The sequence below is a fragment of the Opisthocomus hoazin genome, chromosome 8, assembly GCF_030867145.1.
Source record: "Opisthocomus hoazin isolate bOpiHoa1 chromosome 8, bOpiHoa1.hap1, whole genome shotgun sequence".
In the NCBI taxonomy this organism is placed as follows: Eukaryota; Metazoa; Chordata; class Aves; order Opisthocomiformes; family Opisthocomidae; genus Opisthocomus; species Opisthocomus hoazin.
In genome coordinates this window covers 43,537,112-43,564,532 of record NC_134421.1, presented here as the reverse complement: position 1 = coordinate 43,564,532, position 27,421 = coordinate 43,537,112, and the positions used below count along the sequence as shown (strand labels likewise).

Genomic DNA, 27,421 nt, shown 5'->3' with positions numbered 1-27,421 from the left:
CTTTACTAACAAGGCCCTCATAAATAATTTACGTACATATTTCAATGCGTGGCTTGGATCACTGACATAGAACGACCATTTACTACCAGTACACAGCACAAGTTTTGCTGCTTTTGATTCAAACCTGAAGAAAGAATTGCTGGTCAAAATTTTGCCTGTTTTTTCCAACTACATCAGTTTGTCCAACAAAAATATATTACTTCTTTCTCCAAACCCTGTCTCTTTATAATCACAGCACTTCCGATACATAAGAAATTAAGGCAGAAAGTACTTCCCTAGCTCCAAGGTAGAGGCAGAGTACACAGTGGTTTGGGACATGATCATGCAGGAACTTTGACTGCAGTGAGACCTGAATTTATCATTCCTCAGCCCAGGAACCCATTTGTGCATTGGAGGACTGGATTCTGCAGTTCAGTCTGTAAAACTGAGCTAACAGCAGTATGTGTCTTTTTTGTCTTTTTTAAGATGTTCAAGACCAAAAAAAACCCCAAAACCAAACCAAAACACTGCCATAAGTCCTGACAAAGCAAAGTCCAAAGTTTCTTGTCCAAAGACTTAAGCATCCAAGTAATCTCAGCTTTAAGTATTTCAGTATTGGGCTAGATTGGGGCAAGAGCATGTGGTAGTTTGGGGTTCTTGTTGGCATCTGCCTTGCCAGTTACGGTCCTTTGCTCTCATCCTTTCCCGGCAAGAAACTAGAAAGACAGCACATTAAACAAATGATCACTTAAAAGAAGTTCCAATGAAAGCTTTCTATAAATGGTGCTACATCCTCTGGGGAGGTAGTTTGCCTAAAGATGTTCCTCTGAAGAGGAAACTTCATGAATGTTACAGTGTGAAGGACTCACACATCTGAGCACTCAGTCACACAGTTGTGAAGAGTGCATGATCACAGGCCACACTGCTTCTGTTACGATATCGGACTCATTAACACTGCTGAAATCTGACACAGCGTGTCTGCCTGAAAAATAAGGTACTACCAGAGACAGTGATGTGGGTGAGAATTTGGATCGAAATAATATAAGATAGGGACTTCACAGTAAGAATACGTATTTTATCCAGCTCTCCAAGGTGATCTCAAACACACAGTGTGTATCTTTAGTTGTAGTTTCTTCCAATTTAAATAAGAGTTACATTTCCCTGCTGAGTGCTCACAGAAACTAGCTATTGCTGTAGGCAAAAGAAGCAAGTGAAACAGATTCTATTTAAAAAAATCCAAACCAAAACAAAACAATCATGCTGACAGATCACAACAAGATGCTGCTTACACACTTTACTGGCAATAAAACAAACCAGCACAGTACACTGAGACAAAGACCAGGACTGACAACACTTGAGATGCACTACAGTCTCTAAAAACTTGCCAAGCACATTATTTGATAATTATATACACCATTAGGATAAACTACTCTTGGAGTAAGAGAATTATGTTTGGTTTTGTGTCTACAGTTTCCTCAAAGACTGGCTGACGAGCTTTAGATCGTGCTTGTAGCTGCTAAATAGGAAAAATATTTACAAAGAATCATGGTATCAGAAACTTCATGATTCTCTAAAGACCTGCAATCTTAGCTGTATATCAATAGCTTGTCTCCTGACTTCTATATTCAGCTTCTTTCCTTACTCATCACTGTATTCAGTTCTCCCACTTCAAACAGTACTCTCTTGCCTCTTGAGTACAGAAAAAAATAATCTTCCAACTCTGCAATCGTCACCACGTCCTCTCCAATGTTATTTCAAGAAGAGTGGCTTTTCTTTAATATTATCAGAGATGCCTGCTGGAGAAGCCCTTCAGTAAACAGCCTAGCTGTAATGTGCATGGGAATACAACAAAATTGTCAGGATGGGACGTCCAGTCTGGAGAACACTCAACATTTTTGAAGCCAGCTGTCACACCATCCAACATACATATGTTTGCTGACTACTTTGTGCACTTTTCCGTCTCATCCCGTGAATGTGAAAATTCATACTTAGTTCAGGCATGTCACAAACAGAGCCCCACTGGCTAGACAGACAGACTGGCATGTCAAAGACCAGTCACTAAGGAATAAGGATGATGGCATTAGAGACCCACTTTGGGGCAGAGAAGAAAGAAAAGCAATGGGGCAGTGACCGACTATATTCCAAGAGATGCTGCCTATCTGGAGATGAAACGGAGAGTACTCCACTTCATCTGGTACGGGCTGATCACCCAGCTGGGCACTCCTGACTTTTTACTAGATAACTCAGATAAGGTGTTACCACAAAATGCTGTGAACAGGAATGAAGTAGGAGAAGGAACAGGTAGTGTTTTCCTGAATCTTTTCGGTTGAGTTCAAGGCACAGGCACACATCAACATCTTCTGGAGAGGAACATATAGCTATAGAAACAGTGACAAAATAAAGAGCATTTAAGAATATCGTCATATGCTGGGGAAACAAAGGCTACCAGTGAGCCCCCTGACAAAGAGAAAGAGCATCTTAGGACATCAGCTTGTCAGCTAAGTGGGGAGACTTTAAACTAGGTTTGAAAGGACAGCAATAAAAAACCCAGAGAGAAATAAGAGTTGTGACCAACTGGAAAACCAGGAAGTTGGGAAGGAAATGGTGGTGGTGAGGAGGAAAGGATGTAAGAAGGAGAACAAGCTGGACAATCTGCTGAACCACAGATCATAGGAAGATTGAATGAGTACAAAGACCAAACTGTAACTTAACTGGCATTATAAATAACTGACAAAAGTCTCAGGATTGTACTACAAGTGTTCTAAATTTATTGTGAGACCTCTGAGGTGCATTCTCCTGACTCTTATTTTGTATGGCAAGTTGCCTCTTAGGAATAGGGAAAATGTTTTTTTCTGTACCTTATTCTTGATTCCAGCCTAGTCTGCAGAGCTCAAGTTCAAAGTGGACAGTGGGAATGACTAACTGGGATGGCTATGAGGGATTGTTGCCCTAGCTGTCCGTCCCACTGCTCTTAGGTTCTTCCTCTCTTCCCTATCGCTCCTCTCCTTGAGTTGACTTAGCTACTGAAGCGACACAGGCTAGAACTCCACTTCCAAGAGGCTGTAATGAATGACAGGTCAGACAACTCAGGCTTTGAAAGGTACTGTGACACTGATGTAGAAGACATTCTTATAGCTTGTTCAGGTAGCTGAGTCAATAAAAAGAGTGAGGAAGAGTTTCACGATATGATGAAAACTAAGTACCTGTGCAAAGATGTATGAAAAGAAAAAGAGGGTTGAAAATACAGTAGACAGATATCACACGCTGCCAAGCTGAGGCAGAAGAAAGGTGAAATTTGTCTGAACTAAGACAATCGAAAGAAGATGGAGACAGGCTAACACAGTAAAATGGAATAGCAAAAACCAACACCCCCTGCCCCCAAACACATTAGACATAAACAGCAAAGAAAAGCAGAGATCCATTACTTAATGTAGGAAAAGACCAAACACATACAGAAGAGGAATGCTTGCAATATTCAGGGCTTCAGTCTTTGTAGGAAAGGTTATTTATGTCACAACCGCTAATGAAATGCATTTAAAACAAAGAAACAAAGAACTGAGACCAGTAAAAAAGGGTTAAAAGTCGGATGTTACACGTATTCAAATCTGACAGAATTTACCTAAGAGTCATTACAGAATTAGATAAAATGATTTCTGACCATTAGTGTGACTAGTCTTCAAAAACCCATGGAGGATGGGCAAGGTTCCAGAGTGCTTGAGAAAAGCAATTAGATACTGACCACATGCAAGGAAAGACCTACAGAATTTCAGATGTAGGTATTAACATGCTGACATTATTACTACTCTGTAAGCTCTTCTGATGTTGCATTATGCTAAAATAGGCTAGCATCTCGATCCCTTCCAGTGCAGAGCTTCAACTTAGAATCATAGAACGGTAAGGGTTGCAAGGGACATTAAAGCTCATCTAGTTCAACCCCCCTGCATGAGCCCGGACTTCTTAAACTTTGTGTCAGCTTAAGCTTGTGACAAACTGGAGATCACACAAACAGCTCTGGGAAGCTCGTATAGCTGAGTCCTTCTTCCAGTTTCGATGAAGACTCCTCTTCAGGGTCTATTTACTGGGAGGAAGAATAGCCTCTTCACCTAAAACTACCGGTCACATGACAGGAGAATAGCTGTAAACATGACAGCAAGACAAGGTCAATGCTGTCGTAGGGAGTGTGTATTTTCAAAAAAATAGGTTTGGGTTTTTTACCTTTTTTAGAAAAATCTTAAAGATGAGTCCAAGTGGCTTATACTGACACCGCCCCTCGTAGCATCTCGAGTTTTGCTGCCAGGACTTCCTTGCCTGGTACTGCTTCACAACTACAAATTCTTTGTTAAGACTGCATTTTTCCAAAAGACCATATCTGTTTTGTATTATATAGCCTTGACAACTACTTCAGCAAGCTGTGCTCTCTAACCTAGTTCAGGCTCATTCCTTGGCCTCTCTCAATACATCACAGTCACCATAATATGTCTGCACGACACCCACCTTGGCTTGCTCCCCCACTGCAGTACAGCCTGGAATTGTCCTAAACTGGAGTTTCAAATCTGCAAAATGAAATGCTTCAGCTAGCACATTTTAAAGATAGCATTTGTCTTTGTTTGGGCTTGCTGTCTGAGACAGCAGTTAGGATTCAAAGGCTGCAGAAAAATCACTAGAAGTTGTACAGTTCTGGTTTTTATTCTGCGCAACTCACGTGAGCCCATTTGCCGCTCACTCTTAATTGCTGGACTTGTCTGGAGGTAAAAGACTTTGCAAAGCAAAATAACTATTTAACTTGCAAGTCAACACTCAGATTGCAGCAAAAGGAAATGAAAAAATAAACAGACTTTATTGCTGTAACTAAAGCAGTGACTCCATTAGCTCCAACTACAGCTGCAGCTTGATTTCACAAAATCCTTCTGTAAAAACTGAAGGTACAATTCTGAGATTTAAAACAGTGTTAATAGCAAAGGGTATTTCACACCACAATAAGAATGCATACCTCTTTCTTTTCTGACTTAATTACTTTATAAACAAAACCAGCACTTGCTTTGGGCTAAATTAGATTAGACATAAGAAAGAAATTCTTCATCGTGAGGGTGGTGAGGCACTGGAACAGGTCAACCAGAGAGGTTGTGGATGCCCCTTCCCTGGAAGTGCTCAAGGCCAGGTTGGATGGGGCTTTGAGCAACCCGGTCTAGTGGAAGGTGTCCCTGCCCATGGCAGCGGTGCTGTAACTAGGTGATCTTTAAGGTCCCTTCCAACCCACACCATTCTATGATACCAAATCCTGCACTCTTTTCTGAATTTGAGGAAATGTCCATCTGCAGAGGAGATAAGATGGCTCATCTGCCAACAGACTCTGCACACCAACACTGGTAGTGGAGAGAAGGCCTAGTTGGAATAGAACTACGTAGCACAAAACACCACAAAACCAGAAACAAATGCCTTTTAAAAACAGAAGAAGTACAGTCCAATGCGTAGCAGCCAGGAGTTACTATTACAACAGACAGTTCTATGAAAACATTAGCTGCATGCTCAATCGTGACTCTTTTTCATTCCTCAAAGCCACAAACAACATGATATATGCTTGAGAAACAAACATCATTATGACACTGCATGTCACATGCAATATTCAAGATGTCTTTCGTAACCTCCAAGGGGTTACAGAAAACCGAAAAAGGTACAGAGAAGTGCAACAATGATGTACAGTGAAGAACCACCAAATACACAGCATCTTCAACCTCAAACCACTGAATAATCGAGGTTGCAAAGGACCTCCTAAGAGCAACTCATCCAACTCCAAACGCCCAAGTAGGGTCACCTAGAGCTGGTTACCCAGAATCACAGAATGGCAGGGGTTGGAAGGGACCTCTGTGGGTCATCTAGTCCAACCCTCCTGCCGAAGCAGGGTCACCTACAGCAGGCTGCACAGGACCGTGTCCAGGCGGGTCTTGAATATCTCCAGAGAAGGAGACTCCACAACCTCCCTGGGCAGCCTGTTCCAGTACTCCGTCACCCTCAGAGGGAAGAAGTTCTTCCTCATGTTCAGACGGAACTTCCTGTGCTTCAGTTTGTGCCCATTGCCCCTTGTCCTGTCACTGGGCACCGCTGAAAAGAGTCTGGCCCATACTCTTGACACCCACCCTGAAGATATTAATAGTCATTTCTAAGGTCCCCTCTCAGCCTTCTCTTCTTCAGGCTGAACAAACCCAGCCTTTCCTCATAGGAGAGATGCTCCAGTCCCCTCATCATCCTCATAGCCCTCCTAATCATCTTCGTAGCCCAGGACTGTGTCTAGTTGTGTTTTGAATATCTCCACAGATGAAGACTCTACAACCTCTCTGGGCAACTTGTTCTAGTGTTTGCCCACCCTCAGAGTATAAAAGTGTTTTCTTGTTTTCAGAGGGAATTTCCTGATTTTTAATTCACGGCCATTGCCTCTTGTCCTGTTGGTGGGCATTACTAAGAAGAATCTGACTCCCTCTTCTTCACTCCCATCAAGTATTTATACACATTGGTAAGATCCTCCGAGCCTTGTCTTCCAGGCTTAACAATCCAAGCTCTCCTAGCCTCTCCTTGTATGGAGGATGTTGCAGTCCCTTAATCATCTTTGTGACTCTGCGCTGGACTTGCTCAAGTAAGTCCGTATCTTTCTTGTATTGGGGAGCCCAGCACCTGACCCAGCACTCCAGATGTGGTCTCACTAGTGCTGAGAATTAGGAAATTCTTGAGCTGCCATTTGCTGGAGACCAGGAGAATATTTTGCGAAAGAATCACCATGAGATCGAAAGAGGACAAATACCATAGACACTTTGCTGCTGTCAATGATGAGATATTGATCCAGACAAACCTTTTTTACTGATCCAGGATGGCTTCTCTTATGCTGAACTGGAAAAGAAGCATACTAGGCACAAGCATGTCAGCTGCTCTTTTTGTTCCACGCCAATACAATGGACCTACACAGGAATGACAACTTCAGCTGAGGCAACTCCAACTCCATGGGAAATCCTCAGTGGCAGAACTACCACAGTTCTCCTTTGCAGCAGCTGGGATCCTATGGAGAGCTGTGTAAGACTTGTCTGTACTCCCCAGGTTCTGGGGATTTGTGCCACGAGCTGCAGAACATTGCTCAAGCCAGCAAACTGAAACAGCACTCACAGGGTAGTTGAACCAAATGAATTTTACCTGCCAGTCCCAATTTTCCTGGGGACTACAATTTGGTTTTTGTAAGCATCTTCTTCATTTTGAATGCTTATGATTTAAAGTGTCTTTAGTTGCATGCTGTGTATGTACAGACTGGTAACAGAAACATACCAGAAGGAACAGCACAGCAAAAGGTTAAAAGGCCTAGGTTGACAAGTGCCAGCACACAGCTGCCAGCAGTAAACTGAGGAACATATTTAGGTAAAGACCATAAGGCCAGTGCTCTAACACCTCACAGTACAGATGACTTGCCAGCAGAAGACCCTGCGTCCTAATACGAGGAGACTGGCAACAAGGCTGCTATGTATCACATAATGTTCATTTTTATATTAGCCCAACAGCAAAAACACACCACGGATGTGTATTTCAAACAAGAAGACAACAAAAAAACCCCAGTGGTAAGCAATCTGGACTAAGACTCATGGAAGCTGAAGTTAGCAAGAGCTTAATGTGAAGGACCACTCATTCAGAACTGACATCACCTAAAAGATATGACGGGTCTGTCCAAAGCACCAGGTTGCCATCACCAAGCAAGAAGAACCAGAGCAGTTCACAAGGACTTGACAGCTGGCATTCCTTGTCCTTTGCACCTCACAGAAAGAATACTGCTCAGACTTCCTCCACTCACGCACCGTGGTACTTGTCAGCATGCAAGTGTGAATTCATGAAATCTGGGTAAGAGAGTGTGTGAATGCACAAAACCAACTTGCCTGAAGATTTTGTAAATAAGTATCACCTTCCCTTTTCACAGTATCGCACACTGAGTTTTATTTTGCTAATTTCCCTACACGCATATTTTTACACAAAAGATAGTGTGTCAATGCATTGCAGATTCTTGCAAGAAGAAAAACGTTCAGCACACTCAGCCTTTTTCAGTGCTGTGGGCTTATCTTCCACTCATGCGGAATATTGGTATACAACCTGTAAATTTATTCCAAGGAAAAAAAAAAATCTGTAAACAAGGAGTTTGTGTATGTGCAGCAGCTAGGGAAATAAGCTTAAAAAAATTACAAAAATCCCAGAATTTCGCAGTCTAGCAAAAAATGCTTTGCGTTTAAAATGCCCCCTAAGTTACCATATATTACACTACGGAACTGTTTACCTCAAAAATGAAACAACAGTAATTTCTTACCAGTCTCTTCTGCTGAAGCTGTTCTCTTAGTAATCTGTCTTCTGGTAAAACATCACATAGAAGAAAATAATTGTCCTGTTCTTCTGTTAAATAATTGGGAAGTGTGGGTAAGGGATGGGAAGTTGCAGCTGCTTTGAATATTTCTGGCACATAATTTGCTAAACCTTTGGAATGTGGTGAGAATGTGTTTTTTAATCTATAGAAGTCAGTTATTTTAATTTCATAATTTAAAGTAACATGCTTAAATATTTGTATATACATATTTATAAGACCTTTACATCATGTATATTGCAGTACACGGACAAAAGTCTTGCACATTTTCTGCCTACTACCAGCTTTATTCTTTTTTGTGATGGTTCTTCTTGAGACATAAAGCAATTTTAATCATTTATGTTGGTTGCAGTATAAAGTCAGCATGCAAGAAACATGAAATCACCTTTATCTTGCATGTGGGATTTTCAGTTATTTCCCTAAGTAATTGTCAATTTTCAGTAGTTATCATCACTTGGTATACCCTTCCCCTTATCCTGAATGATCCCACTACCTTCTACCATCACATCTTGTTCCATCTGCAGATATGCACCACAGCTGTTTAGTAACACACATTGAGACTTGCCTAATTTACATTTCTACTCACATGTTTTACCCACATTTTATGTTTACTAAGCTTCTTACTATTTATGGACATTGCCAATTTAATAATAAAACAAATCTTATTCACATTAATTACCTTAAAATTACTCAGCATGTAAGAAAATATAAAACCACAAAAATATTTAGCATTTTAAAGTTACTCATATTTTAATCAAAAGGTTATGTGGTTGGTGAAGTGAAATGACCATTATTAAGTCTTTTACAATTTTAAACTTGCTAGATTTCAGCTTTTCCCATCTTTTCATACAGAAGCCTGTATGAAGTAAGACAAAATCCCTGATTTCTGAGTTACCAAATTTGAAGGATCTAGCCATTAAACTCAACAAATTTGTTAACAAACAAATAACAAAGCATACTCATTGTCCTCTGGAAAGGCTATTTCTGGTTTATAATTCTGGCAATCTCTGGCATTCAGGCATTTGATTTGTGATTTTCAGATTGAGTGCTAAGTGTTAAAATTTCAGAAGCAAAACCACACATATATAAGAGAAACACAATTATGGTCTTTGGAGAGATTTTCATCTTTTCTAGGACTATTTTTCTTAAAATTAGTCTGAATAATTAAAACAATTCATTTCCATCCATTTTGTACTCAGTTTTCACCTTCCACCCATCTCTGACACTGGCTGCATGCATTTCTTCCTCTAAGCTCTCTGTGGAGAACTCATCAGCCTGGTCTAGTGGAAGGTGTCCCTGCCCATGGCAGGGGGGTTGGAACTAGATGATGTATATGGTGCCTTTCATCCCGGACAATTCTGTGATTCTATAATTCTATGAATTAAAGATGCAGGAAAGCCCCAATGTTCTCTTATCTGCTTTTAGGTAAACTATATTTTTCTGTTAGAAAAGGGGAAGCCAACGAAATGAATCAGCTACTTCTGAGAAAAACGCTTCTGTTGCACAGTCACCACTGTCCCTACAATGGAATGTCCCACTGTGCCAGCGCAGCACAGCTGTGAAGTATGGACTTTGGTCTTGTGTTGGAGCCCAGAAAACGGCAATCTTTGTACCCCTACTGCGAAGATATTGTCCCCCAGTACTCTCAGGGCACTAAGCACTGTAGCAAGGGAAAGGGAAAGGCAACCGAGGCCCTGCTGTCCAGGAATAGTTAGCAGCATCGGAAGGGCTGGTGGACAGAGTGAAGTCGGAAAAGACAGCTCTCACTGGGAATATTTCTCCACATTTCTCAAAGGACTGTCACCAATTATTTATGTAGTGGGTACCAAAGCTTCCCCAGCCACGATGTAAGTAGCACTGCTCTAGGCCTTGATTTGCAACCAGCCCCAATTCAACATGGCATTTAAGCATGTATTCAGCTCATCCTCATTCAGCACAGTGCTGAAGCATGTGCTGCAATCCTTGGAAAAGGTAAGTTTAAATACGTGGTTAAGTGTTAAACATTACTTCTGTGGTTTTCTGACCTAGTGTCAGATTACTTCACACTTGGCTGATGAAAGTAGCAGTATATGCCAGAAATTATCACAGGATCTGGCCAGCAGAGAGTAAGCAACCAGAATACTTACCTAATGGAGCTTCCGAATTTGGTCTTATCACGCTACAAAAGTCTGTGATGGGCTGTTCTGCAAACCTCTTCTTCCAGTACAAGATGTATCTTTGAAAATAAAGGGAAGATGATTAGTGAAAAAGGAAACATCAAAAAAAAGTTTAATGAACAGTTGATCAGCCCCTGTTTTTTCCATCCTCTAAATTCTTAGGAGTGTTTAGTGGTTTTAATTCTTGTCTCTGTTTCTTCTTCCTTTAATCTAGTTTTCAAATTCATTAAATTAATTCAGCTTCATTAAAACTGGGTTTAACTATCCTGTCAAAGTGACAAACTCAATAAGACACATTTTCACTGATCTTTACATAAACACTGTGACCTATTCACATCTTCAGACAGAAGTGCCACTCAAATGCGTCTTTACTGAAAAGATATACTGCAGTGTACTCTCCAATTCCCAAAATATTGTGCTCTGTGCTCTGCAAGATACAGGCAGGAATCTGAAACTCAGTAAAAACACCAACTTGTCAAAAGTGAGGTTTTGACAGGTCTCCTGTGGAGTTACAGTGAAAGCTGTAGCTTGGCAGGCAACTGGAAAGACAGAAAAATGAAGTCCCCGAACACCTCGGGGTAGGATAGCAGACAGAACAAGGAAAGCCCTAAACACATCTGGAAGGTTTAGCCCATCAACTACATGGGTTTAGAAACATTCTTGTACTATCACTGTTTGTATTACAGCAGCATCAACAGACCCCAGCTGAGATTAAGTTTCCACTGAACTAAAAGCTACTGTCTAACCAAGAAGAAATCACCACCTTCAATTATATGATGAAGGGAACCAAACAATCCTTGTGCTAATTATTAAAAATTTTACTATAAAAAAAAAATCTGAAAATGCTTAAGTGCCTGTTTATATTTATACTAATGACTCATATGCTTGATATAGACCATGGGAGAGTCAGTAAAGGCTAACTATAGGTAAAGGCTAACTATTTAATGACAGCTTCCTATTGACATGCCATCTAATTAGGAAAAGAATCATAAAAAAACAGATATGATTATTATGAGGACATTTCTAAATAGCTGTAGCTTTTAATTTACTTGCCACAGCTATCACATCCGATGGTGGGTCATGTTACCTCTATTTCCCATCTAACTTAATATATGAGGACTTAACTGCAACTTCCAAGCAATCAGCACATATTTGTTTTTCCTAACTCTGAGACAGAGAGGTTTAACCTCCAGTACAGCGGACAGCTAAGCACAGTGAAGCCAGCATGCATGGCTGAAGCTCGTTCAGAAGCATCATTAGAAGTCAGTAAGTAAGAGGTGAGTGTTTTGTTGTCCCCCTGCCTACTCCACTGTTTATAATGCACAGTGAAACAGTCTTGCCACTGCATCAAACAGCAAGTCTTCCAGGTAAGTCACCCTTGAGCTTTTAGGACATAAATGTGCTAATTAAGGGATTTCAAGATGTCATTTAGTCTGCCCCCTGCACTGAAATAAACGAACACTGTTCAGACAAACTCACCTAACCATAACTGCCTGTGCCGCTAAGGGATTTCATATCATAAAACCTAACCCAAATAATCAATGATCAAATAAAGCCAATGCCTTGTCATACTTCCAGGGAGAGAGAATAAATGATCAGTGCCCATAAGTGATCATGTGCAGTCATTCAGTGGAAGCATATTCCCCTTATCTCTTCCCCTTGCTGTAATGCCAACTTATGTTTGTTCTTCCAACTTAAAAAAAATTACAAAATTCCATTAGCATTGCTTTTCTCTGGATTCTCCACTTCTCATAGTTTTGTCAAGAAATGTATTCCTAAAACTATAGTAACTCATTGCTAAGTATAAAAAATACTATGTTTTCATAGTTGTTTCCCTGTATTTTCCACGCTTCAGTTCAATACCTCATATTATACTTTCTTTTTTTGCACATAGTATTAGACTATTTTACTGATATTCAGTACAACGAATAAGAGAAGTCACACTTCAGACTAACAACTCCGTCATTTCACATCCTGGGGCCACTCTCTGTAAGATCTGGCTACCTTCCAATTGCATTAGCAGCAAAAAGAATCTAAATGGGCATTTTCTTGAAAAGGTGATTTTAAAATACATTTTTATTAACGCAGAATAATCCCTCAAGCACACTTAAACTGGCGGTCCATGACTGAGCAACCCCAGTCCCTTTCTGTAGCTGAAGAAACTAGCATTATCTCCAAACAACATTGAATTCTTGTTCTGCTTGCTTTCAGCATAAAACCAAACAAAAACAAGTATCAGTTTTCACTTTTAAGCAATGTTAAGCTCATACATCTGAATAAAGTTTCATATGGCTTACAGTTCTCTTCCTAAATTTCGTCTTAATCTTTCATTTTTTTTCGCATCTTGATAGACACAAGTTACTTGCTTTGGCTGAGTCACAGAAGACTTCACAGAAAACTCCTTTTAGTTGAGAAATTATCCGGCTAACATTTAAACACTGCAACAGAACTAGCTACGAACTGGCAGGTACCATCTAGCCCACCGCCTGGCCCATACATTGCTGTGTGCGAAAGCAAAATGCCAAGCAAGCTCCCAGACTCTGAAGTTATAAGCCAACTGGGGCCATGCCAGCAGCATGGAGGAAGTTAAGAGAGAGAAAGCCAAATGTGACCCTGCTGAGATGATCAATGACACAACTGTAGAAGAAGTCACAGTTGTCTGTAGATCACGGTACTGTAAAGTATAGTTAAGGATTAAATGTGATTTCTGTGGAGAAATACTGGCATACTTAAAATGGGGCAAATGAATTTCATTCCAGAATGGGAGAGATCCTGTACTGAGCAGCTTCTGCATACAATACACAGCTTTAGGACACTGTTCAGTGGTAGAAATAGTCTTGTCCTATATGAAAAAATCCCCAAATTAGGAGCATTGATTGTCTAGAATGTGCTTTACAAAATAAACATCTTTCTAGTTTGTACGCAGCTTGTTGATTAGTGACAAGACCTGAGAAGTCCCCAGGATATGTCAAAGAATGTCTAACAGAGGAATTGCCCTGTATTCTAGTATCGAGTCCCCTGGTCCCAGCAACATCTGACAGCTGGGGAGTGGGAGGGGAACGGGAAAACAACCTTACAGTCCAGTAACAAAAAACTCATCAAAAAAGTAATAAAAATCATCCCACAACACCCCACTACTTTTTAAAGTATTTTAAAAAGATGACCTCTCATTTTCTGAAGCTTTCTATGATCTCTGCATACACACACACTCATTTTAAACAATATAACCCTTACCTTCTAAAATCTGCAACCAGTTTCACATCTGCTATGACAAGCTTGTGCTCGATAATCATGTGCTTCAGGAGCTGGTTTTGTTCTGCTAAGATATAGCATTCTTTGCAGAAAATACAAGGCACATAGGCAGAACTTTCTACAGTGGAAACACCACCTGGACTTTCTGGCAGAGACAGAGGCTCCAAAATATACTCTGTATCTAAAATAAACAAAAAGAACAATTAATTTTCACTAAGTGAATAAATCTACTTCACTTGGAGTACTTTTAGGCAGTACATGTAAAACCTGGTTTGTTGGCTCCCGGTTTTGTTGCATGGATCACTCTAGCAACAAGGTGCTTGGAGGCAAGCTGATGGCATTACTTCCAAGGACAGCGGGAGGTTAGCACAGGACAGTTCTCAAGTATCTGCTCCAACAGAAAATCCCAGCTGACACCAAGTCAGACAGACACAAGTGCTCTGCTTATTACTAAAGGAAGTTTTATGATCAGAAACCTACTTTTCTTCCTTTCACTTCCTAGTCTACTTATTACACGACTGAAGCTACTCTCTTTGCCACATTCCTTGTACTATCAGGAAGGCTTTCGACTGTATAGCACAAACCATTTTCTATGCTGATTTCTCCTAATTATACTTTTATTTATTGCACTTCTCTCATTTTCTTATTGACTCTTCAAGGTCTGTATGCATTTGTCTTGCCTTTTTTTCCCCATCAGCATCTCACTCACTGTTCTATGACAAAGGAAAAGACTATTCCTGGTAAAGATTACTGCCACGTGGAAGCTTATTCCCAATGAAACACTTCCTAACTGCACAGATGTTGAGGAGGGGCCAGCCACGCCCCACATGGAAAGCTCAACGGCCCATGTTTGCACCACACTGCTCCAGTCAGGCACGGGTTGCTCAAATGACGGCACAGAGGGGAGTCACCGGCTTATGCTCTCCAGGTTCGCTGCTGTTTGTAGCTCAACAAGTGGGTGGAATGTGCATCACCGCAATAGTATCGCAAAGAAGCAGGCTGACTCAGGGTATATGTGTGTGTCCCCCTCGTATTTAAACAACAGCAGTGTAAATTCATAAATTCATAAAGCATAAAGTAGTGTAATTCATTAAGAAACACTTTGACCAACAGATCTCAACAGCTGGCCCCATTAGCCTAACCAGATTCCAGTTGTCTAGAAATAAACCACGGTGTTCATTTTTCAGACAAATCATATCTCAGTCTTTGGCAAGCATTTATCTTGGAAGCAAATGCCAATCTAAATATGCATCTTCAATTTTAGCTACATCAATTTTGGATAGCAAAAGGAGAGTAAAAGCAAACAGAAAAAGCTCCCCAGTAGTTCTTGCACTCTGAGGATGAAAACTGAAAAGAAAACATCATGGGTCTCCTTGACTCTTGAGATGTGAAGTTAACTTGTGCAGCAGAAGAATAAACTCCATGCCTCCAGATTCCTGCAGTGACATGAACACCTCTGTAAAGAAATTAAATTTCATAGAATCACAGAATGGCTGAGGTTGGAAGGACCTTCTGGAGCTCATCAGGTCCAACCCTCCTGCTCAAGCAGGGCCACCTGGAGCCACTTGCCCAGGACTATGTCCAGAAGCCTTCTGACTATCTCCAAGGATGGAGACTCCACAGCCTGCTGGGGCAACCGGTGCCAGTGCTTGGGTACCCTCGCAGTGAAAGAGGTGTTCCCTGATATTCAGAGGAAACCTCCTGAGTTTCAGTTTCTAAAGACATCTAAAGATACCTGAAGATATCTAAATAATTAAGAAAAAGGCCTTCTCCCAAACCTATTACTGTGTCACACACAAATTTTAAAATGTGTAAGGTTAAAGGAAGTTTAATTAACAGTATTTATCAGACAGAAGAATCCATGTATGACATTTTTCACCCTACAAAATCCAAAAGTGTATTTATACAATGGCAAGCAAACCAAATCTGATCATTTGACAACTTGTCCACATGGAAAATTTCAAAAATAACCTTAAAAATCATAGCTATTTAGCATTTTTTTCTTAGGAAAATAATCTAATGAAGCAGTGCTCCTCCCCCATCCTCCGTCAAGACTTTGAAATAACCAAAGAAGGGCTGCAGTTTCAGAGAGGGACCTGGGAAGTTCCTAAAAGTTCTATGACAAATTTCAGGTAAAGGTGAAGGAAGGCACAGGGAGGGTAACAAGACTCTGCCACCCATCGCACACACTGTTCAGCAGCGGCTGGCCAGCCAGCGAGGCCATGCCGTGCTCCGGAGCAGCCACGGCACTGTGCTGACAGCTGCCCCATGCAGGTGCCGCCAGGGACAGAGGGGAAGCTGGAGCCACTGTGAGCCACAGGTGGGAATGGGTATAAAACTGCAGTGTGTATGGCTTCATCGGTTCCATGCTGCTCCTGGAACAACACATCTGCCCCACACAACTGCTGAGGCTTTACTTACAGTATCTGAAAAATAAAACTTCCTGGAAAGGCAGTGACTTGTCTGAAGACTGTTGGTCAGGCTACATTGAATTCAGTTTATCCAATAAAACTAAACAGCACTGAGAGATGGCAGCACACAGAGCATGGCATTACCTGGAGCAATACAACAGCCGTTGACAATCTAACATTTTTTCCTCTTATAGTTTTACCTGCAATTCAGCCCATTCCCTTCCCCCACACATTTCTTTTTTAAACTGGCATTGTATAAATTGTTCCACTTTTTACTACTTTAAGCAAAGCAGCTGCTACTCTAAATGCTAGAGCAATCCTCACGAAAGGGTCAGCTCTTGCAAGCAAAACTGACGTTACCTGCAAGATTCTAGGTTTGTTTATAGCCTGAAGAATCATTAAAACATGTTTAGTGAGAAAAGTAGAGCAACTTAATTTCCTTTGCAATTGCTGACTCTCACTGATGCCAAGAGAACTAAGAAGATACTCTGTCAGCCAGTTCAGCTGTGCCCAGTAAGCAGCTACACTGCTTTTTGTTCATTTTTTGGTGTAGGTCTCTTGGAATGACCTATTTAAAAACTCAGAAGTCTAAATAAACAACTGCCTATCTGCCTCAACAAGCCAACTTTCAAAAGATAGGTGTGTGTGGCAGGAACTGCTACTTAACATAGACAAGGAGCCGATACAGTTATTTAGCTTAAGTACTCAGGAATAGCAGTTGTTTGGGCTTGAAGAATAGAACTGCTAACCTTTAATTGTAGTGGCGAGTTGCTGAAAGTAATAAACTGGGCTGAAGATTTTTTTTGCTATCCAAAGAGAGTATCTAATACTAAAAGAGAATAATTTAAATACAGACTACTGGACCGGTGTGGCAAATGCAGAAGCTTATGCAATTTATTTCAAAGGCACTTAAAGGAGGAGGTGAGGGAAAAAAGAATGCATGAAAATATCTTTGCACTCATCTGCTGCCAAAAACACTGAATAAGAGAATAAAAGCACAGAGCTGAACGAAGATGCACAGCCTTCAGCGTAGCACTTAATGGACTAACACATAACACAAACATCAAAACAGTACAAATAAAGCTAAGCGTATTATTGAAATCTCTCCAAAAGCAGCTAATTTTGCCTCTATATTTGGAGCAGAGTGGCCACAGGTACTGAATCAAAGCTGTTAGCTAAAGTACAGCTAAGGGCTAACAGGGAAATAAAACCACTCAGACTGAGTTCTTGGACTCCACCAGGACTCCCACATGCAGAGACACTTGAAAATGAGGGGCAAAGCAGCAGGCTTTTCTCTTAAAATCTCCACAACCTTCTCTTAAAAGTCTCCAAGAACGACTTCATGGGGTCAGAGTAAACACGTCTAGTGCAAGTGCCCTGGCTGACAGTGGCAAGAAGCAATTACCCAGGCAAGTGTATAAAAACAGGGCAAACAAATAGGAGTGACACAAATAGCACAGTCTTCCATAAATCTGAGGGTGGAGAGTTTAAGTCACAGTCTATATGAGTACCTCAGTTTAACAGCATTTTATAGCCTTTTTTTTTTTTTTCCCTTCCACTGCACTATTTGAAACTGTTGGTCTTTCAACAGCTACAAAAACCTGCAGCAACATTTCATATTCTCCTAATCGTCCTTCACTCCCTGCTGTCCTTGTTCAACTGTTGGCTTGTTCTAGTCCATTTGTCCTCATGTGCTGGGGTGAGGGATGGCTTGAAAACACCCAAGAGTGGAAGAAAACGGATTTCTAAATCAAGCAGGCTTTCCTCAATCTCTTCTTTTTTTCTTTTTTATTCCTAGCATTTTTCTTGCTTTTCGGATCACAGAATTAACGACTGAATCATCTTCAGTGATTTCAAAGTCTCAGAGAAGTTGTGAATCAGGTGTTAACGTACAAGACAGTGGACACATTCTTTGTGTTCACTCCCATGTGTGTTACTCTGCACTTGTTAACACTGAATAGCACTTTTTTCATCCAGTTCACTCAAATACCATGAGATCCTTCTGCAATGTTTCAGCTGGCCCTCCTGCTTACCACTTGGGGAAAAAAAAGTATAAACAGCAAAATTTATCACCTAACTCCCTTCACATTTGTGTCTGTGTTGAACAGCACAGGACCTAGCTCCCTATGAGAACAGAGCCCCATAAAATCAATCCATTAAGTTTCTGCCAAGTCATCCTGTCACCACTAAGTTTTCCTCCTCTGCCTAACAGAAAAACAGTATGACTGACTGTTATGCAAACAGATACCCCAAAGGCTTCACAGAAAGCCCGCTGACCTCAGGAACGAAGAAAATCTCTCTCTCATTCACCAGTTGACACCATGTTGTTCAACCTGTAACAGGACAGATAAAATTGTGATCTTTTACAGCTAATTCAGAGCTAAAAAAGCAGAATAGAAAGAAGAGACTGGAGTAATACATTCTTTGAAAACAAAGACTAAGAAGTATACTCAGTTCTTCAGGGTAAAATAAAATTAATACTTTGAAGACATTGGACAATGAGAGGGTATAGAAAATGATTTGGATTACACAAATCACTTTCAAAACTAAAATAAGCACTATTTTTTGTTATAAGCACACATAGGATGGAATCCTGATCTCAGCACAGGAAGTCTACACCCCATTACAACAGTGATAAAAGAAAATGAAAAAAAGGCTGCCTGTTATAGAAATTATATAGCTTTAAGTGTTGTTATAGTATAGACTAGTTAATCTTCACAGCTCATGAAGCAACAGGCTCAAAATGGATTCCTTTTCCTTACTGGAACATTTTTAGTTTCAAATACAATTGTTCTCAACTCAAAACTAATGCTAGTTTGCACATTAAGTAAACGTTACGCCCACACAGTTACAATACAGACTATAGAAGTACAAGCAATGTACTCTACCTGCACAATCACACATGCAATTATCACAAAGCAATATGCCGTGTAATTTTACGGCCAATACAATAGATGTGAGTATCATAAAGAACAGAAAGGAAAGAATCAGCATTTGAAGGTGAGTTGTGAAAGGCAAAGTTCTCAGAGATGGTTTAGCCAGTGTAACAGCTTGCTGCCACCAAGAAGTGATGGGGTGGCTTGTTTGTATTTCTCTACTGTATCCTACCAGTCCTAACCACCTACTATCGCCCTTCCGCTCACGCTGGCTCCTAGGCTTGTTAAATCCTTCGATGAGTTGATTCAACTATTTAACCAGACAGAACTACTCCTTTCTTTTTGCTCAATAATGTTGAAAACGGTCACAGAAGAGTCCACCAAGCACAAGCGCAAACTAACAAGTGCGCAGCGGGAAGAAAAAAGATGAAACAGGACCTTCCTCTTCTCATCTCAGCTTCTTCCTCTCTTCTCAGCTTAGCAGCCTCAGTTGTTTCATGTAATTTTACCGTGAGCATGCCTTATAAAGTGTGCAAGGTTCCTTCAAAAGCTTTACACACAAAGGAAAAGAAAACACTAAGATTTTATCACTGTGATTCCTAACAAGGACATCCAGCACTGGCTTCAGTTAGCAAAACCAATGGTTGTCAGCATTTGCATACATAACGCACTCAACGCAGTAAGAGCCCTCATGTTCAATTCTTCTTGGCTGCACATCTGAACTATGTGCTCTGACTGGATCTGCGGACAAGCTGAATGCTGCTGCATAAATCACGTTCTCTAACTGGCAAACGGCGGTAATGAGGTTCACATCAACGAAATAACGTCACTGTTACAACTCCTACCTCACACAGCTTGGCCTCGGGGTGGAACCCGCAGCCATGACTCGAGAGCTGGTGCTCAGGGAGAGGCAGATCCCTCCAGCCAGCAACCAGCAAGCCGAGGGAGGAACCCCCTACATTAGTCTGCAGGGGATGCTGAGGAGGGGAGCACTCGTATCCTTTGTTTTGAAGCTTTGCCACGAGATAAAAAGGAATGAAAGTCATGAGACCACAAGAAAAGTAGATAGGTCCAAAGGCAAGGGTTTTTAACTAGAGAAGAAGAAATCTAACTCATTTTAAAAAGATTAAGCATTTTATTAGCAGATGAAGAATATTCTGAAAATTCAAGACTGCATGTAGTCTGAGAAATGAAATGATGAAAGAGGAATTCATATAAATTGGCTTAAGATACATATTTACAGGTTTCATGTCATTTTTTGCAGTTTATGGCACAACAACAAGGCTTTAGGTAGAAAAGTGTATTATGTAAATACAAACATGCAGCGTATATTTTTATAAGCCCACTGCTGGTAACACAAGGATAATGAAACAAAATAAGAACATCTGCTGGAATGTTAAGTGTCTTTCTAATTAAATCCAGTAGCTGAATGAATCAATTCATTACCAACAAGTCTGGTTTATTATCTCATTAATACAGCTGGTTAATATTATGAGGAGATTAGCACAAGAACTTGAAATGATCCTAAAACAAAAATGAACACAACAAAGATACACAGGCAAATAAAGGAGTCCAAACAATGAGTAAAAGACCGAGGTTTTTAGACAGGTAAAGAACAAAGGGAAGACAGAATGACAGGAAAACAAAAGGCACCTAGCACGCCTGGCACTCCACACTAACAGCGTAACAGATGCTGACTGGAAAATAGAAAGGCTGAGCACCCTCCCCCAAGCTCACATTGATTAGATGGCAAAAACCATCCAGTTATCAAAATGACCAAACCCCCAGATAAGGTACTTTAGGGAACCAAGCTGGATTCCTATAGGTAATTCTGCACAAAACAGTGCTGCATTTAAAATCTCTTTGGGAAATGAGCAGTTTTAAAGCTTTGTCTAGCATTCAAGTCTAGCATTCAAGTTTTTTTTGAGCTATAGTGAAAAAAGAGTATCAAGAAGCACTGGCTTGACATGGAATACACACATGACAGCTTCCCTGTTTTGCAGCCTTGGCAATGCAGCATCTATTTGTTGGCACAGCAGCATTCTCTAATTTGTGGTCATATTCTTGGAAGAGCTTTTACACTGATTACAGGATTTTTCCTTTGTTTTCTAGAGTATAAAAGATGGATGACTAACAACTTGCCAAATAAACAGTATTCAAAAACAAAACTCAGAATAATAGAAATAAAACACCCTGTCATCATCCTCACCAATACTACATGCAAATATGTTCCTTAGTGAAAGAAAAATCAACGTACATAACCATTTCCTACCTCTATATATTAAAGCACTCAAGTACTTCTATTATGTTGAATTGAGTCTGAGTTCCCGAGGAATTATTTAGCTTTTACTGCTGCTTGTTAACACACTATGAATGATAGTTAGTTAAAATGTCCACGTGCTCTAGGAGACAACACATCCTGCAGCTTCCCCTAAGATCAGTCAGTCTCAGCCCTGGCCGGTTTTTCATTGAATGCAAATGAGCACTTTTCAAAAGAGTACTTAATCCTATGGCTAAACCTTTGTCAGTTTTACAGAAACCATACATATTCTGTAGCATCCACTGTCTGGGAATATGAGAATTCTACTCCAGTCAAATGACAGCTTTAAGAAAACCTGGGAGTTACCAAATCCTAATATCTCAGGACAGAGTTTCTATAGAGCAGGTGTCTGCTGGGAGCTGGAACTAACAGAAATACAACTGTGCTTAATAGCCATATTTAACAGGGCTGCTCTGTCGGGGAGCTTAGGATGTTGCAGTTTCATTAGCATTAACAAGTGTTGCTATGGGTACCGGAGCACAGGCATCAGGATACAAGTGAATAGAAGGAGTGGGAAAGTGATTAATAAAAATGTGAAGTGTTGGAATTTTAATAAAACAAAACCAATGTGCTTGCTACTAAGATCATGTTTAAATAATAGACTACATTATTGCCCAGTTCACCAGCAGATATATGCCACTGCTTGTCATCTTTTTGCTTGAGCCCAGACAAACCCCTACATCAATAAAAAGAAAGACCAGAGCAAACCCACTGTTCTCACGCTGTGAGGGACACCCATGCACACACACACTAATGAAAGTGACCCTAATAAGTATTCATAACAATATTTAAGTGCTGATGTTAATATGCAATCTATAAATATTTAACACACTACAGACAGGTCCTGTGCAAGCTCATAGCCACATAATACCTCACTCCTGGGTAAATGGCATGGACTTACATTCGTGTAACTAAATGCAGGGTTTGATACCTTGGTCACAAACATGAAATGATATTTATCTACTTCAGAATGAAATTTTGAATAATTTTATTACACCCTTTAGAGCTACTCTGATTTCTTACAACTGTTGTTAAGCAAAATTAATATTATTTCTGTTTACAGAACACCTAAAGGGCGTAATAGTAGTATTGCAGGAGCATCTGTGTCATACTCAAAATACAAAGCCAATTCCTACTCTTAGCCAAACTAGGAAAACACGTCTTACCCTAATTACTAAATTAATGTATTTTAAACCATTTTTCCCCACCTTCCCTGCCCAAAAGTTGGAATTTAAAAAATGCACAGCAACGTAATTCTCACAAGTGACAACCCACGTGATGATTAATAGCAGAACTTCTGCTTTGCTGTTTCATTAAGCAGTGAAGGCTGTGGTTTGGACTCCACTTACAGCAGGTATTTCCTTGATTTTAGCAACATCTTCAACACATCTCCCAAGTCCTAACACATCCCCTCTCATCTGCTTTTGCCAGTCAATAAACCCTTACCGATTCTTTTGGAGGTGCCTTAAGACTTACTCGTGTTACTTCCCTCAGCTGCAGGTGCTGCTCCGGACTTGCTGGACAGATTGGGCCTGCTCTGCACGAGCTGTGCTGCAACCACTATGCAGTTTTTTGTTACTCCCATGGCCAAAACACACTCGAGATTCAGCATGTCAGTCTTCCACACCTGAAGCTATAGCTTCCTTTCTAACCCCACTCTGCCCGCTCCTCCGGGATGCCCTTACCAGAATCTTCCTCCTCTGAACACCTTCAGCACTCAAATCTCCTCATGGGTGTGAGAGGAATCGGGAAACCAAGTACAGTTTAATCACTTCATGCAATTTTCCATAAAATTTAATTCTCATTTCCTTATACCCCTCCCTCTGTTCCCTGCCCACTGCCCCAAACCCCTGCAATACGGAGGTGGCACGCACATGAGTTACACCATCAGCCATCAGTCTTCCTTCACGCCCCAGCTCTCTCCTTCCAAGAACACTTGTTTATCTTTACCTTTGTCATACAATTTCCCCAAAGCTTTTCTCTTCCTGAATCTTGGCTTTGGATGCAGTTTTCCTTGCAATCTCTGTGGTTAGTTCCACAAACATTTATTTGTGCAAACATTTTACCTGAACAATCTCACTCTGTTCAGCGGGCTATTTGACTTGTTATTCACCACAATGTATTTAAGATGAGAACTGTAGATCATAAATAGATGGAAGCTGTCTTAAAGAACATCTATAAAGGACTATATCTGTCTACACTTTTTTTTTAATAGAAAAGCAATAAAGCACATCAAGATGATTCTGAAGTGGTACTCAATACTCCAGGGTCTTCCCTGACATTTTCTCTGTACTTCACTGTTTAATTTTAAAAACTGGTATTTATGAATCACTTAGGCTTGTATGAATTATTATACTGATCTCCAGAATAATAGGGCGCCTCAGCAAAAGAAGATATTTTTCAAGTAAACAATACCGACCTTTCCTTGTTTAGTATGATCACGTGACATGGTAGACGTAGAGAGCTGAGATCCACATTCAGTACTAAAACCAGGGATTAAGAAGAAATGTTTAAATCTTACCCTACTATCTGGAAAGATTAACAAGGTAATAATGTAGCCTGAAACTCACAATGTTTAGTTACAAAGAAGAGGAAGAAAATATCCAACATGAGAATTTGAAATGGAAGGACAAAACTGATCATTCAGGTTCTTCTTTTGTACTTATCACCCAAATCTAATTAATAAAAATCAGTAGCTGTTTTCTTTTTAACTTGCTATTTCATACAAAGGCATCTCAAAGGCATCATAACAAAGCATAAACAATGCTGTTTTAAAGTTGAGGTATAAAGACTAGATTTCAGCTATTTTCACATGCAAACTAACCACTTTAAAAAACAAAAAAGTACAGTTTTGTGCCAAGTTGATCAAGACTGTAATTTTAAAACTTCTAAAAATATGCACTGGAAGGTGTCAGAAGTAAAGATGTGTTTGCGAATTCAGTACTTGTGTACGTTACCACTGCCACTGTTCTGCTGACTCCTCTGCAAACATCAGCAAGCTGGAAATAGACATGTCTTGCTTTCCATTTACTGTGATTGCAACCTTAGCTCCTCCACAAAGAAGAGGTCTTGACAGTGTGTTTAATAAAGACAGTAATACTTCCTCCTTGCTACAATCTCTTTTTGGTGTGTTTACCAACTACTGTACTAAGCCTAGTATCTTTTATGCTTACACTGTTATGTGAAACCTGTTAATTAGTTTACTCTCTACTTCTTGTTACCCTTATGCAGTAGAGATCAATAATTCTTTATTACAAGGATTTTCCTTATTTCTTCTTGTCACCTGTCCTTTTCCTCTAACAGGATTCAATACCCAAGCACATTTATCCTCTTGATGTTAAAAGCATTGCCTAGTGGTCCTTTTAAATGATTGCTTTACATTCTGTGGCTAAAGGAAAGACTGTGTGATTTTCCTTTAAAAACCTAAAGCCTGTTTTAGCCATTCCTATGAGAATTATGGCAGGAATCTTTACCATACTCCTGACTAAAATGTTTATATCATGGGGTTTATAACTCTTTTCCACTGGTAGACATTCCTTGAAAAAGGCAACTATTCGAGAAAACTAACTAAAAATGGTGTGAAATTTTCATTTAAAATGTCCCTTCAATTTTTTTTCAGACTCCTATAAATCAGAACGAACCTCAAAGTGCATCTTGAGAAGTCCCATTTCTCGGATCCTGATGTATGTGGGTTTCATATGGACAGAACAGGTTGAAATCTCTTTCAGGTACTGTGATTGAGCTTCCTGATACTCAGAAAGCCTTCAAGGCTGAATTATTTAACTGAATTTTGTACTTAATGAAGAATCAGTAGGAGGAAGAGGCCCTGTGGTTTTAGAAGCTCTGTGGTCTGTTGCTGCTTTCTCAGTGAACTGAAGCTTTCCCAGATGGACAGTAGCAAAATAAGTTGGTCTACTTTTAGAATCAAACCTCCATAAACTGGTATTCAAACTGGAAAAAACAATGGCTGAAAAGGAAAGTTCATTATAGCGTGCAGAGATGTGGATCAACATAGCTCAGCCTAATTGATATGTTAGTTCAGGAAAACAAAGCTTTGACTGTATTTCAAATAATCCACTATTTATACTCTTTCTAAATAAATTTTTGAAAATTAATTTCATAGGAAAGAATTTTGAAGTCAGAGCTCAAATACCAGTGTCTTACAGATCAAAGGGACATCTCACAGCAGGGTATATCAAATTTCTATGAGCATATTCTGACTTTGTACCAGAGTTTGAAATCAATATTTTTGTGATATTGGACTTATTTCTCTTGTCCTTCACATATTCATTAAACATATGACACAGATCTTGACTTCTTAAGTCGGATATACACTTCTTAACTGATACTGCTAATGTAGCTCATGGACATGGATGGTAAAATAATTGAAGATAATTTCCTCAAGAAACAGAATTAGAATGTTAGAATTAGTGATACAAGTTGTTTATGTTTTTCAGGCAACATTTTGCTAATTGTATGAATACATGCAGACTCCTGAACATTAAATTGATATAGTAATAACACAGGCTGCATGTTTTCATTCCATATACGACAAAATAAAATTAAAACCTCAAGCAGGATGTTTTCTGCTACACACCAGCCTTCAGAGAAAAAGCTCTGTGTCATTTATTCATGCATTACTGAGTCATAATAAACACCGGCTGGCACACCGGTCAAGGCAAACACCAGCAAAATGCTCCGGTGACAGCAGTATCGCTTACTATTGCACGGCTTTGTTCCATAACCATTCCTTACTTCATATTGAGGGTCCTGTGCACTAGCCCCGTGGGACTGCCGGGGCTGACCTGGGGCACAGGCTACAGACTTCAGCAGCAGCCCTGAACCGTGGGATGCTGCGCCACGCATCCCTGCACTACCCACTGGCCCTGCCCCTCTTCTCTCAGCACAGCTTGGACCCACACCAAGTCCAGCAGTCCCTGAGCATCCTCCAGCTGCCTTGCACATCGGCTAGGTTTAGAAAGCAGTTTTGGAGCGCGTGAACCAGATTTGTCTGGAGTCCAGATACGTACGGAACACATCCCAGCCCCTAGCAGAGACATCCGAGTCCAAACCACAGGGCACTGCTTCAGACAGCTTTGAAACACCTGCACATTGAGGCTGCTTGGTGTGGGAAGGCTGACTACACGTAATCCACAGCAAAAATGCCAAACCTTGCGATACAGTTGCAGAGACTGCAGCACTGATTGTCTTTATCTACTGTGCCTCAGTATTTGTTAATGTGGACAGAGCCATGCCATGCCATGCCATACCAGCTTGTGAGCTCAAAACAGACGGCATATTCAGTTATAAAGCTTCTATACCATAGCGATAAAGATAAAGCTTTTAACCTGCTACTAGTACACAGGGCAAAGAAACAGGAGCAGCTGCTTCTTGGGGACAGAGCCACTGATGACAAATGGGAGGATGACATCTTAATGAGAAGGATCAAACAGAAGCAGCTGGGCCTTTTCACACTGGTCACTGTCTATCAGTCATAAAAATCAGAGAAAAAAAAGTGGAAAAAAGATCATTTGGAAGAGATGGTCCAGCGAAAACATGAGGCAAAAAAATCAAAAGCCAAGTTCAAGAAACCTGGTTGGAATATATTACTAAGAACAGACAGGCATCTGTCTCAGAGTTTTGGACCACTGAAGCCACTGACATCTACTACAATTTCTCATTTACAGGTCTACTATAGAAAAATATTAGGATGGACTAGCAAACAAGCAGTGAACATGGAATTCCCTGCTGGGAAACCAGGCCTTGACGCCAATGATCAGACATCAGACTTGCAACTATACCTTTCCCTACAGTGCCAAAACATTACAAGTTGTACCATCTACTGCTGCACACTGATGATCTAAAATCCTTTATAATCAGAGAATAAACTCAAGCAAAACACAATGTCCTTTTCATTTACTTCATAATTATAATTTGACTGCTACAACATGTAGCATGATTTGAAAAATCAATAAAGACTCCAGTTCAGCACTCCTGGCTCCATACCGTAATCTAAGTATCAAATTTGGGTACTGTTTCTGCATGAAGTA

At 40.3% G+C, this 27,421-nt stretch overlaps 1 protein-coding gene across 3 annotated transcripts in view; it reads right to left on the bottom strand.

Annotated features, from left to right (window-relative positions):
- ZNF277 (zinc finger protein 277) overlaps window positions 1-27,421 on the bottom strand; it is a 58,614-nt gene that overhangs the window by 20,552 nt on the left and 10,641 nt on the right. Inside the window, exons 1-4 of one of the 3 annotated variants that reach the window (XM_075427905.1) lie at window positions 18,453-18,510; window positions 13,747-13,945; window positions 10,483-10,571; window positions 8,306-8,388 (exon numbers count right to left, since the gene is read on the bottom strand). In XM_075427905.1, the coding sequence (XP_075284020.1) occupies window positions 8,306-8,388; window positions 10,483-10,571; window positions 13,747-13,805 (231 nt within the window). In that variant the 5' untranslated portion in view covers window positions 13,806-13,945; window positions 18,453-18,510. Of the gene's footprint in view, window positions 1-8,305; window positions 8,389-10,482; window positions 10,572-13,746; window positions 13,946-18,452; window positions 18,511-27,421 lie in introns of those variants that run through there. The other 2 variants (XM_075427906.1, XM_075427904.1) reach the window with 2 other exon arrangements.